The 15,390-nt window shown below is 43.6% G+C and overlaps 1 protein-coding gene across 1 annotated transcript in view; it reads left to right on the top strand.

The window, feature by feature from the left end:
- The window catches only part of SUCLG2 (succinate-CoA ligase GDP-forming subunit beta), a 371,194-nt gene that overhangs the window by 124,290 nt on the left and 231,514 nt on the right, over positions 1-15,390 (top strand). Inside the window, exon 7 of the mRNA XM_073592203.1 lies at positions 4,291-4,387. Within this exon, the coding sequence (XP_073448304.1) occupies positions 4,291-4,387 (97 nt within the window). The remainder of the gene's footprint in view (positions 1-4,290; positions 4,388-15,390) is intronic.

The following is a 15,390-nucleotide window of genomic DNA, read 5'->3' as shown; positions in this document are numbered from 1 at the left end:
CCTCCTATATTTGTTCGCTTTTTGTGCTTGAATTTTTTTTTTTTTTTTTGTATGTTTTCACTTTGGAAATTTCTGTTCTTGTATTGATATGCACAATGTTCACAAACAGGCAAGTAGCAGTTTACTGTGTATTGTTAATCCTAATGGATGATTTAATATATCCACATATGCCTGGTTTATTACAGAGCTGCGCAAAACTTTACTTTCATTATGTTCGGAATAGCTATCCTTTTCTTTTCTTTCTTTTTTTTCTTTTTTTTGGTGATATTATAGTGATAGCTACATTTCAGCTTATCACTTCTTCCTTTGATGCCCCCCCCCCCCCCCCCCCACGGGCATCGCGGCAGCTTCTGTTTCCTCCCTCCTTCTTGGCGGTCAATTGGGACTCTTCTCTTTTTGGCCTGTCGGAGAATGGGTCTCAGACCTGCTTCTGATGGGCCGGATTGAGGATCAGTGTTTCAATAGCGTTTATTCATTCGCTGTTGTAACACCTAGGTGGGTTCTTGGTGCAATGCTCTGCGCCACAAGCCCACCCTGTTTTGAAGCCTATTCGAGCCTCTGGCTCTAATCAGGTGCTTCATAAAAAACACCCCCGCCGCTGTAATTCACGTGCCCGGTATCCTGAAAGGGGCCGGACACATGAATAGGGGGTGGCGGCCGTGGATAGAGGGGGCGGCGCTCGGGCGCCTCTAATGGACGGCCCGCCACTGCTTTGATGACCATAAACCAACAGCGTACTTAAAAATAACAATGATAATAATTTTATTAAAGTGATCATGCCAACTTGCTGCAAAAGATAAAAGCTGGCCTAATTGTAAAATTATATACTTAAAGTGATTGTAAAGGCATAACTTTTTTCAAATAACAAACATGTCCTACTTGCCTGCTCTGTGTAGTGGGTTTGCACATAGCAGCTCCGATCCTCCTCTTCTCTGCTCTCCCGCCAGTGCTTCACACTCCTTCCCTATGCCGAGGGCTTGCTCACAATTCATGGCTCAGCCCTGCTCCCTCCTTACTGGCTGTGATTGACAGACAGTGGCTCCTGCTGCTGTGTCTGAGCAAAAGAAGAAAAAGAGAGCCACTGCTGTAGTGCAGTCGCCGAATCGAGACCGGGCTCAGGTAAATATAAGGAGGGCTTGGGGGGGGGGGGGATTGGGAGCTGCACAGAGACGTTTTTGTTTTTTTTTTACCTTAAAGGAGAAGTACAGCCAAAGCTAATTTGGTTGTACTTCTCCTGTGGAAAACAGGTGTGTAGTTTGTTCTGCACTCCTGTGACCTGTTTTCAACAGACAGCGGGCTGAAGCCTGCTGTCGGTTGATGTCACAGAGCTGGTCCAGGCTCACGAAAGATCACAACCATATGGTCGGAATCCACCCAAAAGCCTGGACCGGCTACTCCCGCCCCCTCCACAGCCCAGCGCTCCAGTGAGCGAGGGGGGCAGAGAGCGAGTGACTGACAGTGACAAGGAATCCCATACTTCTGTTTTAATGCAGAGAATGCATGATGGTAAAAACGACTTTAACCTATTCAATACTAGGCACTTTCACCCGCTTCCTGCCTGGGGGATGCTTGGGTCCGGTCTTAGTTCACCTTTACATTTTTCTGTAAAGGTGGACTAACGCTTTAAGTTTAATGCTTTTCATTTTAGCCAACTTTTGCAGCAAGGCGATATTATCACTTTAATAAAGGTTATTTTGAAGGAAGAAGTGATCAACTGAATTGTAGCTACCACTGTAATATCCCCAAAAAATACAGCGATTTTACGAACATAATGAAAATAAAGTTTTGCTCGGCTCTGTAATAAACCTGGCTTACATGGATATATTAAATCATCCATTAGATGAACAATACACAGTAAACTGCTACTTGCCTGTTTGTGAACAGTGACAATTCCTGTTCTTGTATTGATTTGATCCTAAAGTGAAAACATACAAAAAACAAGAGGTAAGTATAGTGGGGAAGGAGGAGAGGAGGATGTACAGTGTTAACCTTTACACATTTTTTATGTATTGTTGAATTCATGTTTTAATGCTTGCCTGTCTAGTAGCTGAGGAGTCAAAGCTCCTTTTGTTTTCAGAAATATTGACACTGTTTTTATCCAACACTTCCGGGTGTGTCAGATGGGGTATCCCATATGGCTTACTCTGGTTCCTCCTACCAGCTATTAAATGATTTGAAAATGTATGTTTGCAGTAAGGCTGCACCCACACTGCAAAGGTTAGCGGCTTGTTTTGTCTAAGAGGAGAAGCAATTTCACTTACCTGATCCTCCAGCAGTAGGGCTCCCCCATGCCCTGGTGGTGGACTGTCCCTCGGCACCATTACGCCCAGTGCAGGGCTATAGACCCTGATCTTGACTTGATGATGTCAGAACCTTAGACTGTTGGAATGTGGAGGAGAAGATGCTGGAGGAGAAGATCTTGCAGCACCTTCCTTTCTGTGTCCCCGAGACATAAATGAGCAATTAGCCCTTGCAGTGCAGACATAACCCCACTGCAAGGGATCATTTTAAAGTGTCCTGGAGTTGGGCTTTAAAATTGTCTTTTCTTATTTTGGTTTCAATCTTCTTTTGCTACTATACTATGTTTTCTGAAATAAGGTTAAAAAACAAAAGCAAATGGTGAGTGCCTGATCAGTTTGTTACTAATAGAAAAGACAAGCACCCCTTTAAAAAAGAGAAAAACAAAATATATACTCCTGCTGTGTCCATGTGAGGGTCTCCTGAATTTTCTGGTGGACAAATGTTCCACTGGGGGAGGCCTGATAGATATAAGAAACCATGGAATGACTAAAGCTAAAAAAAAAATATTGTTTTGTATACAGTATATTAGGAAAACATATTTTGTTAATGCAGTGAAAATCTTCTTTCATATCAACGTCTTGTTTGGCAGTCAGGGTAAAGGAGGTTCAATACTCTGGAAGGATCAGTTCATCAATGTGCTGCTGCTTCTCCATTGTCCAGTCACATCCTGGGGGCAATCAGTCATAGCTGTATTGTTTAAAGGATCAGTCCACCTAAAACTGATAATTGATTTTGCTGGGAAGACAAACCACCTGAACATTTCTTATATTTCTTGGGGACGTAATTTGTGTTATAAGTGGCTCCCACGCTTCTGTTCAACTTTTATATATTCCATATTATGCAGAATATAACGGGAAGAGTTGGAACACACAAAAGTGAACAGTAAGGCTATGTTCCCATCTGCTGCATGTCGCAAATGCACTCAAAATTGCATGCTTTCCTGACATGTACAGAAACATGCTCCCATTTAACAGATGCATATCAGTGCCATTGATTGTTAATGGCAGCCTCACGCATCTGCTAACACATGCATTTTTGCAACATGCCACAGCAGCATGCGGCTTGATGTGGTGCAACTTTGAAAAAGGCTCAGGGATTTCTTTTGTGCATTTCTCGCACATAGGGCAGCCCATTGAAATAAATGAGCTGCCCCTACATGCTACATGCATTAATACGTATGCGCAACTGTATGGTGTGAATGGAGCGTAACAACCAAAAATCCCACATGGTTAGGAATTATGGCAAGGAGACCTTACTGTTGAATGTATCGGAGACATCTTGATAAACAGGTAGTTGACCAGGCTCCATATAAGCAAATTGATCACTTTTGTGTGGACTGACACTTTGAACAGAATTACTGGTTTTGTCCACTTTGCTCTACCCAATGATAAGGCTGCTACCATTGCTAGTACTGAGGTCTTTGGTAGTCAATGTGAACTTGGCTTAGCCGAATCCTAGTTGCATGCACAGATTTGTATAGACACTGGGCTCTGGACATTGCATTGCCCATATGATTCAGAAGGCAGGGTATTCAGCTGCTGCAAACAGAACCACCTATAAAAACATTATTTTAAATTGAACAACAAAAAAAAAAGTTTAGCTGCATTAATCTGCATGTAATTAAGTACTGTACATTCACTGATGCTATTGGTAAAAAGTATTCAAAATTATTTTTTAAATGATTAGCAAAACACACTTATAATTTTAAAAAAATGTTATTTTTGTTAATTAAAACTTGCAGGCAATCACGCTACGATTTACCAGGACATTAATCAGTATATAATTTTGTGAACTAATAATCACTTCAGTGCAGTCTTGCGTTGTGTTGATGACTTTTATACGCTTGTGTTAATCAGAGGTACAATTTATCCTCAGTTTTCCTCTTTTTAATTCCTCATTTGTAATGCTTTTGAATGTTATGGAACAATTTTATATTTAATATAAGACTCATCCTTTCCATGCGGTGTGATTGTGTTTAATGAAATACAGGCCGCCGATCAGATTAAGAAGCTGTATGAGCTCTTTCTGAAAGTTGATGCCACTCAGGTTGAAGTGAACCCCTTTGGTGAGACTCCGGAAGGACAAGGTGAGAAGGAACAATTGTTTAATTGTGTTTTCCAAATTGTCATGATTTCTTTCCTTGGAGGACTGAGCGTTACAATAAATTGGATTATTTTGTTATTGCTTAAAGATACCAAGCAGAGTATATATGAGGCTATCGTGATTTGTATGCAAGTTCATAGATGCTAAGAGTTGTTCATACTATCATTAAAAACTTTCAGAAGAGATGATGAGAATATAGCAAGGTTCCTATGACTGCAGCCCCTGGATCATTGACATATGGTAAGAATAGTCGAGAAAAGACATGAGCGAACCACAGGACGGAGAAGGACTGTGTATAACCATCAGGGGTTAGGAAAGTCTAGCTGTTCTTGCTTTATAGTGGCCAAAAGCTTGTGGGCACTCGACAGTCACGCCTATATGAACTTGTTGGCAATTCCATTCCAATACCAGTTTCCTCCCTATCTTTCATGGATTTAACAGCCTTCACTGTTCAGGGAAGAATTTCCACAAGATTTTGGAGTGTGCCTCTGGAAATTTGTACCCATTTGACCAAAAGGGCATTTGCTAGGTTAAAATGATATTAAAGTGGTTGTACACCCTGTACAACCACTTTTACCTACAGGTAAGCCTATATTAAGGCTTACCTGTAGGTGCTGGAAATATCTCCTAAACCTCCACGGTTTAGGAGATGTTTACAATAAAGCCGTGCCCTGATGTCTACGGCACATGTGCACTTTAGAAAGGGCAGATCGTGCTGTTTCTAAAGGGGGTAATGCCGTGACTAGCAAGCGCGCGGGAGTGACGTCACGGGACTCCGGCCAGTCACAGAGCCAGAGTTCGCAGCCCCGGAAAGAATAGGGGTGAAGATGGACGCTCGCTGCTAGTGGAGACAGCGGTGACATCGCAGGCTTCGTTTTCAGGTAAGTGACACGTAATGGGCTACTATGCGGTGCATACTAGCCCATTATGCTTTACCTTTGCAGGGAAATAAAGAGGAAGTAAAACCCATCAGGGTTTACTTCTTCTTTCAAGTAAATAATAATAAAAAAATAAAAAACATGTTATACTTACCTGTACAGTGTTTTTGCACAGAGTAACCCAGATCTGACCCTTCTCGGGTCCCCCGCCAGCGCTCCTGGACCATCCCTTTTACCAAGTGTGCCTAGAGCAAGCAGCTTGCAATGGGCGCACCCAAGCAGGCTTGCTCCCAAGCCGCGACTCTGCATGTCCATTCACACACAGAGCCGCGGCTCAGTCCCACCCATTCTCTCTCGTCATTGGCTCACTGGCTGTGATTGACAGCAGCGGGAGCCAATGGCTCTCTTGTGCACATCACTGGAGTAAGATCGGGCTCAGGTAAGTATCGGGGGGGCTGCTACACAGAGAACAGTTTTTACCTTTGTGCATATAATGCAGGAAGGTAAAAACCTTCAGCCTTTACAAACACTTTAAACACTGATGTTGGATAAAAAAAAAATCTGGATTGCAATTGGCATTCCAGTTTACCCCAAAATTGTTAGGGATGAGGTCAGGGCTCTGTGCAGGCCGCTTTCTCCAAAACAACCTTGTCGATCTTGTCTTTATGAAGATGGCTTTGTGCAAAGGGGCACAGTCATGCAAGAACAGAGAAAAGCCTTCATCAAAATGTTGCCACAAGGTTGGAAGTTGACTAAAATGTCTTTGTTTGCTGTAGTGTTAACAGTATCCTTCACTAAAAGCACTTGAACTCAGTAACTTGGAGGGGTGTTCACATACGTCTGCCCATACAGTCTACATTTTTCAGTAAGCTTTCATACAGGGCACAGCAATCAAGCTCTAGAACTTTCAAATCTGTCGCTGTGCAGGAGGATATAATAGAAAAATGTATTCAGCTACAGTGTCAGACTTCCCCTTTACTTCTTTTGATCTATCCTCCTTCTCTGCATGCTTTATTTCATGTTTCCATCGGAGATCGTCTAGGAGTTTAGATGATCCCCTGCTTGAAAAAAATGTTTTATTTATTTATTTTTTTTATAAAAGACTCTTGAGCACTATTTAACTTTGAAGTATTCAGAACACCTACCAAAGCTGCGAAAAGACACCAATTGTAAAAATTCCAAAATTTGGAGCTGTGTAGGCCTATGTCTCCCCTCCACCGTCTCATAACTGTCAAATAGTGTATGCAAGCATACCCCACTTTTAAGTACACAATGGGGTTTATTTACTAAAGCTGGAAAGTGCAAAATCAGGCTCACTTCTGCATAGAAACCAATGAGCTTCCAGGTTTTATTACCAAAGCTTAATTGAACAAGCCGAGGTTAGAAGCTCATTGGTTTCTGTGCAGAAGTGAGCCTGATTTTGCACTTTCCAGCTTTAGTAAATAAACCCCATTGTGTACTTAAAAGTGGGGTATGCCTGTACTTGTGTTGAGGGATACACTGCAGGATTAGCTTGACTTCCAATGATCTTAAAGCCAGGCAACCACAGGTTGGGACGATTGGGTTTGGAGATCAGGTCATTTGCTTTTAGTAGCCTCAGAAATTGCCATGATTGTAGTTGACCTAGTATTTATTTCAGCATTTTTCTTTAAAGAAAATATAAAACATTACAGTTTAGAGAGAAAAGGGTTAGAACCATTTATGAGGTGTTTATTGTTGCCCTCCTTTCTTTTCCCAGTGACCACACAGGAAGTAATGGGATCTCTTCAGTGGGGATAGAGCAGTAAAAACTTTGCTGTGTTTCTGACCATTATCTGCTCTACCAAAAAAAAAAAAAAAAAAAAGAAGCAAATATATTGTTGTCCATGTCCCTTTTTTGAGAGTTTACTGGCGGTGATCACACCAGAACCAAGGGAGAATTTTCCCAGTGGTATGCAGACACTGTTAGGAACCTGACAAAAGTCCTAACACTTTTACACTCAATATGGAAAGCCAACATGAGCTTTGTCAAATCAAAGAAACAGGTTCACTTTACTGGCTTCTGGAACTACTGAACGTACCTACTTTCCCTTCACTTCTTGACCTCCCCATTTGGCTGCCAGAGGGAAATAGAAATGTCTGGTACTTCTGTGTGTGGAAATCATGTGATTTGCTCCTCTTTATTTCACGTGACTGTGCTGGTACTTGATGATTGGCTGCTCAGTCACCTATTGTTTTCACATGGTGGTGGCAGGAGAATCCTTAGTCCTGAGTAAGCTCTTGGTAATTGGCTACTCGGTCACCCAGCACTCTCACATGAGGGTTGGAAGAGAATCCTTGGCCCTGTGTTAGCTTTTGGTGATTAGCTGCTCAGTCACCCAGCACTGTCACATGAGGGTGGCAAGAGAATATTCAGCACCGTGTTAACTCTAGGTTGCCACTTAGAGTTTACACAGGGCTCTTTCACTTTGCTTCTGGCCACCAAATAGAGCAGAGGGGGAGAAAATAAACCCTACAGTGTGCAGGGACCACCATTGTGTTGAATTTTTGGCTTTGTCCTCCATGACCTTACTCGTGTATAGAAGCATTCGCTGTATTTTTACATTTACAGTGATTTAAATATCTCAAATGAAGGTTCAGGTGGTGCCTTAAGGTAGTTCTAAACTGTAAACCTTCTGTTTAGATCAGATGCTGATTGGAACAACAGAGCAGGTGGATTACACATTTATCTGCTCAGTTTCTGCAGAGTGGACATGAACAGAGCCCTCTCTGCTCTATGGGTGGCCGGGCATAAATAGACTCCATTTTCCGATTACAAACTACTACCCTCTGATCTGACCTGCCTAAATGGAAAAGGACAGATCCCCTTCCACTTTTTTTTTTTTTTTTTAGCAAACTGGATCGGACCCGGAGGTAGGCGGGAACAAATGGACACAAGTCCATTTACACCCGCCTGTCCATAGGGTTGCATGGACCATCTGATCAGGTCTACCTGGAAAAACTGACAGACTGACCTGATCGGATCGTCTGTCTGAAAGGGGCTCTAAGGAAAAAAGGCCTCACTTCCTTTTCTAACCCCCACTGTCTCTAAACAGTTATTTGGCTTCATGTCACCTCTCCAGCAGTGTTTCAGGCTCCAACACTACGCCCTTCACTTCCTGCTTTCACGGGAGAAACTTAGGCAGGTCATAGACGGTCCAAATTTCTTTCCTGCAACTACGGGTTGCAGGAAAGAAATTAGCACGATTTCCCCATAAACACAGACAGTGATGACAGGCAGAATCCCTCCTGCCAAGACGTATTCTCCTGGCGGGCAATGGGGGAAGCCGCCCTTTTGCTGGGGGAGAAGACAGTGATTAATTCTAACGCCTATAGCAGCGATAATCGCAACTAAATCCAGCAGGCTGGTTGTATCCAAGTTGGATCCCTTGACAACGTCCTATTGGACAAAACGCATTGGGGCCTTTACACTTGTGCTGATGTCACGCCGCTGATTGATTCTGTGTCAACAGTGGCCCCCTATGTGGGTTTTACATTACTTTTTATTTGTCTACTTTATATCTGTTTACATATATGAATAATAAAATCTACACCATGAGAAAATCATTTGGGCTCCTGGTAAGCTTTATTTATCTATAGCTACACCCAGAAGTCACCTTTAAGAGTGAGTTACTACACTGATTGTTGTTGGAATTCGTGCATCCATCCGTTCAAGCTACTGTAATGGTAGCTGATGCTTCAGGTGAGTGTTGAATTCACATGGAGCTGGTGATCGAACAGGTGGCTTTTGACTTATTTTCCATTCATTTTTGCTGATATGTTGCTGTGTAATGGCAGCCTCCTGTTCTGGTGAGCCTTGAATCTGTCTATTGCTGGTGGTTGGCTACCTATCTTTCTGGACTTAGATGCTTGTGTTGAATAGGAGTCATTTTCTCCATCAGAATTTTTTTTTCTCACTCTGATACTGTGGGACTCTATAAATATATATTTTTTTAGGTTTTTTTTTGTTACTTTGGATATATTACTGATTGTTGTTAGATTTTTTTTTTTTTTTTTGCAGCAAAATTTTTAGGGGCGCTGCATTATCATTAGAGTTCTATTTTAAGGTTTATTATACTACCTTATGTGCCGGCAGCCTCATTCCTATTTTATCTTTATATCTCACAGCACAAATTTTTACTACAGTGGAACCTAGTTTACGAGTAATGCGGTTACCGAGCGTTTTGAAAGACCAGCAACTTTTTTTTTTTCAATTCTGGCTCGGCTTGCAAATGTTGTCTCGCAAAATGAGCAGAATTCAAGCTAATGGGGTGTGCAGTACCGCATTTGGCCAGAGGTGCGGGGGCGCTGGGGACACTCGGAACGGCTCGGAGCCATTCAGAAATACTCGGAATCACTCGGAAATACTCAGTTTCCGAGGCTTTCCCAGTTCAGCCGAACTGTCCCTGAGTATTTCCAAGGTTTTCTGGCGCCCTCCACCTCTGGCCACATGCGGTATTGCATGTAAAAGTCAATGCGGAACAAATTATCTTAGTTTCCATTGACTTCTATAGGGAACCTCACTTTGATATGCGAGTGCTTTGGATTACAAGCATTCTCCTGGAACGGATTATGATCGTAATCCAAGGTTCCACTGTATTTGTTTTCGTACCTACAGCCTACTGAACCAGCCACGATTCGAATCGCCGGCCTTAGGCTTCTGGTGCTATCAGTCAAACTCCTGTGAGGAGGGGGCAGGGGCATGGCTTACTGGCGCTCTTTGTGTCTATGGATGCACACAGCCTGGCTCAGGACTGGACAGGAGTGTTCAAGCACCTGGCTTGCTACAAGAGGCACCCAAAGGAGGGAGAAGCCCACAGCACTGGGGACTGCCAGAAGAGGAGCAAAGCATTATTTTTGTACAATATGGTTGCAAGGAGCCGTTTTATAAAAAAAAGAAAAAAAAAAGAAGGTAGCCTTTAATATCACTTTAAAACAGAGAGCACAATAAATGGGGGTCCCTTTTCACCAATAATCTTTTTCTTCTAGCTTAATTTAGTTAACTTCTATATATTTTAGTGTGGAGGATCTGGAGCTTTTGTTTTGTTTTTTTTTAAACAACATGGCGTGAGCTTTAAACCTTTAACTGTCCGAAACAAGCGATTCCATGAATCTCCAGTTTAATTTATCTTAAAAAAAAAAAAAAAAATGTGTTTATTTATCCGAATGACTAACAAGATGCGCGATTCTGGTTTAGGGGTGATTTATACTTTTCATTATGTCACGTTAACACTTATCAATGTTCCCAGCGAAAGCTGATGTATCAAGTGTAGTTTTTAATGTGCAGAACATCCATATATTAAACTCCACAGATCAATCCGGAGTACTTGACAATACCCTTTTTTCCCCCTCTTTGCAAAGTTTTTAAATCAATTTTTGTGCAAACTGTGGTAATCATTCTGTCTGCGCAGGCCGGTGCCACTTAATCAATGCCTGGTGAATTGGCAGCATGCTAAGGAGAAAATAGTCTTCTTCTGGAGATTAAAATCCTTAAGGTATTACTTTCATAACTAACAGGCATATTGCACAATGCTGAAGCCTTCAGCCTCGGCGCTCGTTAAATTACTTTGTGAGTTCTGGGAAACACCATTTCTTGTCACCAAATGAATTATGGGGCCACTTTTTCCTCACTAAGGGGGGATGGGCATGCAACTTAGCTGTGCTGCCTGCTCTGTAGGTACCCCCGAGTGTTTTAGATTCATTCTCGATTAAATATAAACTCCGGGCAAACTGCTAAATATGCAGATGACATACATATAAGGGAACTATTTTACCTGCTAAATTATTTGTATTACTGTCTATCCACTCCTGAGATTTACACAGCTCTACCACACAGCACAGTCATGTCTGGCATGGCAGGAGACTTGATTTCTCTCTGTCACAGTTAATACAAGTAGGTATTGTCCCATCCCTAGCTTGTGAATATATAGTGAGAGAAGGAGAAGCAGTAGACTGATGAACTCATCTCTCTGCTCTCTCCTCCTATCAGCATGCTCATTGTTATCACTGCAGCATAACTATCTGGCTCTGTAGTGCTGCTTCTCTTTAACTTAAAGCAGAGTTCCGCCCCCAAAAAAAAAAAAAAATTAAAAGCCAGCAGCTTCACATACTGCAGCTGCTGGCTTTTAACAATAGGACCCTTACCTGTCCTGGAGTCCCGCGATGTCGGCACCGCAGCTGATGTTTCCATCAGCTCTCAGGTGCTGCCGCCGCCATTGCGGGTAAGGGAACTTGGCAATGTAGCCTTACAACTTCACGCCGGGAACCCTACTGCACATGCGCGAGGCCCGCTCCTCTCTCCTACTGGCCCGGCGACAGGGAGAGGAGGAGGGAGGCGGAGGGAGCCCGGGGTCATGTCACAGGCTGCGGCCGGACTCACACAAATGGGAACAGGATACCTGTCAAAGATGGGTATCCTGTCCCCCCTCCCCCTCGAAAGGTGCCAATTGTGGCACCGGAGGGGGAGAGGAGACAAATAAGCGGAAGTTCCACTTTTGGGTGGAACTCCGCTTTAAAGGAGATGTAAAGGCAGAAGGTTTTCTATCATTATCTATCTCTATGCACGAAGATAAAAAACCTTTAGTGTGCAGCAGCCACCTCTTACCTGAGATCCATCTAGATCTAGCGATGTTGCACGAGAGACTCGGCTGGCCAGGACTCCCCTCCTCATTGGCGGAGACAGAGCAGTGGCTTGGGTGCCCCCATAGCAAGCTGCTTGCTGTGGGGGCACTCAACTGGAGGGAGGGGCCAGGAGCACAGATGAGGGACCCGAGAAGATGAGGATTGGGGCTGCTCTGTGCAAAACCAACTGCACAGAGCAGGTCAGTATGACGTTTGTTATTTTTACCGAAAAAAACAAGACTTTAGTATCTCACTTTAAGCGGTCAATAGATGGATTAAAATTTAGCCGGTTCACCAGGCACTGGCAGTATTTTGAATTCATGTATGGCAGTTCCTGTTCGACTTCTGACGTATAGGATTGTTGGAAAACTTTTGTCGGTCAGCAAGCTGCAGCAACTGACCAGTGTATTCTGACAGGAGGAGTCCCAGTGTCAGAATACAATGGCACAGTGAGGAGGATTCCTTCTATCCATCTCGATTGTGTGGATGGGGAAATCTGTTTGGTAGCATTTTTTTTTTTTTTTCGATCACCCAGCAAAAAACTCTGCTGTACAGGGACTGCAGAATTTACAATGTCAATTCAGACACTTAAAGCAGACCGTGAAGCAGAACTTCACCCAAAAGGGGATGTTCCTCTTGTTTACTTACCCCCCCTTCCCTTCTGCCACACTTGGCACTTTTTGGGGGGCAGTGGGTACCTGATTTTGACAGGTACCCAATCCCACTTTCGGTCAGATTGCCGTGGTGATCTGACCAGAAGTTCAGGCCCCCCTCCTTCTCCAGCAGCCTTCTGGGACACCTCACAGGTCCTGGAAGACTGCAGGACCATTCTGAAAGGGGAGCGTGGCTCTCGCATGCACAGTGGAAAAACGGCTGTGAAGTTGCAAGGCTTCACTGGCGGTTTCCCTTAGTCAAGATGCCGGAGCTTGCACCCGAAGCTGATTGAAGAATCGGCTCGGGTGAGGACAATCCTTGATCCCTGGACAGGTAAGTGTCCTTTATATTAAAAGTCAGTTACAGTATTTGTAACTGCAGACTTTTTATTTTATGGTGGAAGACTGGAGTTCCTCTTTAACACCCAAAATAGAATTTGTTCCTTTTCCCCTCCACAAAGGTAATTTTTTCTGTTTGTTTGTTTATTTTATTTATTACAGGTACTTGTATAGCGCCATCAATTTAAGCAGTGCTTTTACATATATATTATACATTCACATCAGACCCTCCCCCCATGGAGTTTACAATCTAAGGTACTTAACTCTCATTCATTCATACATACACATACTAGGACCAGTTTAGATAGGAACTAGTTAACCTACCAGCTTGTCTTTGGAGTGTGGGAGGAAACCCACGCAGGCACAGGGACAACATGCAAACTCCAGGCAGGTAGTGCCGTGGTTGGGATTTGAACCGATGACCCTAGTGCTGCTAGGCGGTAGTTCTAACGCTAACTACTGTGCCTCTTGGGGATGAGGGGATGGAACTTGATCTCTGAATCATTTTATACTCATATACTCGAGTATAAGCCGAGTTTTTTAGACCTTTTTTGTGCTGAAAATGCCCCCAATTTGATGTGCAAACCCAGTGGAACTAGCACTACAACATATCCAAAGCTGGGGTTCCTAGCACCAAGTGGCCCCGAGATACGAGGCCCCCAAAGTTGGTTCAGAAAATGTCATTCTCTGCTGCAGAAAAGTGCTTGACATTTTCCAAACCGTCTTTGGGGCCCCGTATCTCAGGGCCACTTGGTGCTAGGAACCCCAGCTTTGGATATATTGTAGTGCTAGTTCCACTTGGTTTGCACACCAAATTTGGGGTTCCGAGATACGTTGCCCCAAAGTCGGTCAACTGTGTCCATCTGCAGCAATGTCATTTCGGGGCCCTTTGGGTCCAGAGACCCCAAATTTTGGCTGCAGCTAGGGGGCATCTAGGAACCCTTAACTACCGAGTTTGAAGTTTGGGGGACCTATGGCTGCAAATGGGCATAGTGAGGCTGCAAATCAGCATTGTTGACCCTCTTTTCCACTTACAGTAGCTGCGCATTTCTCACCCTAGGCTTATAGTCAAGTCAATAAGTTTTCCCAGTTTTTTGTGGTAAAATTAGGTGCCTCGGCTTATTATCGGGTCGGCTTATAATCGAGTATATACAGTAATGAGATTTTTTTTTTTTGCATTATTGAAGCTGAAATGATATTTGAAAAATAGACTTAATGGAGGAGATTTACTAAATCAGTTCCACACAGTCTGGTGCAGCTCTGCATAGTAACCAATCAACTTCTAACTTCAGCTTGTTCAATTAGAGTTTGAAAGTAAAACATAGAAGCTGATTGGTTACTATGTGCAGCTGCACCAGATTCTGTGTACACTAGTTTTTGTAAATCTCACCCCTGTGTGTCAGATGATGTGGGTAACATTGTCTTTAAAATGGAAGTCCATGCAAAAACTAAAATCCCTGCATCTATAGTCACTGACATTCTAACACTAAACCTATCTTGCCCTGTAAAGAAAAAATCAGTATACATACCTTTTCCACAGGCGGTCCGACCCGATCTCCAGCGGCATAAGCTCTGATCCCACGCTGACCTGTCAGGCACGGCTTCGCTATGTGGGCGGGTGCAGAGGACACGTCCATCAACGGACGCCCCATAGTAACTCTATATGTATGTGTGATGTCACTTCCTATTCATTTCACACCCATTGTAGGACTTGTATTCTGCAGAGATTCCGCCGCTGTATACTTATTTTTTTCTTTACAGAGTTAGAGAGGTTAGTGTTAGAATATTGGTGGCTACAGATGCAGGGATTTTAGTTTTTACGTGGACTGCCACTTTAACTATGTCTCGGTTCCATGCTTTGATTGCACAAAAACAAAACCCCAAATCTTACTAGTTGTAGTCAGGGCCGGTACTAGGGATGGGCAGAAGGAGGCAGCTGCCCTGGGCGGAGTGATTTACTATGGGAAGAGGGCGCAGTTTGCTAGAATATGCTGCTGAATGTAACACAGGCAGGCTTTGTCCCTGCATGTAGGCTACATCGTAGCCCTATACCCACCCCCTGCCTGCACAGTACACTGTACTATTGTCTGAGCAACAGGAGAGTGGAGCAGGTGGGCACATCGGGTTGGGAAGGCATCAGTTGTCCATGCTTTCTTGATTGACTTTTCTGCTCCTCTACTGCCTGGACAGCGGCTTCTCTCCTCCCTTTCTCTCTAGTCTCTATCATTCCTGCCTTATCTCTCACAGTGTCCCGATGTCCATGGGACATCACCACCTCCGCCCCTGTTCTTATCTCTCCCTGCTTCGGACATCTCAGAGCCTATTCCTCCTATGTGACCCCTCCTCCCGTCCTGTGGGCCCTGAAGAACTCCATGTACATGGATGCTTGGTGGGCTCCCCAGGCATAAGAAAACAAGGATTTTACTCAGCTAATGAAGCTGGCCATAAATGGATCTGCTCAGATTTTTTTTTTTTTT

The sequence above is a fragment of the Aquarana catesbeiana genome, linkage group LG07 (assembly GCF_042186555.1).
Source record: "Aquarana catesbeiana isolate 2022-GZ linkage group LG07, ASM4218655v1, whole genome shotgun sequence".
NCBI classification, from domain to species: Eukaryota; Metazoa; Chordata; class Amphibia; order Anura; family Ranidae; genus Aquarana; species Aquarana catesbeiana.
The sequence above is the reverse complement of the archived record's forward strand: the minus strand, read 5'-3'. Positions and strand labels throughout refer to the sequence as shown.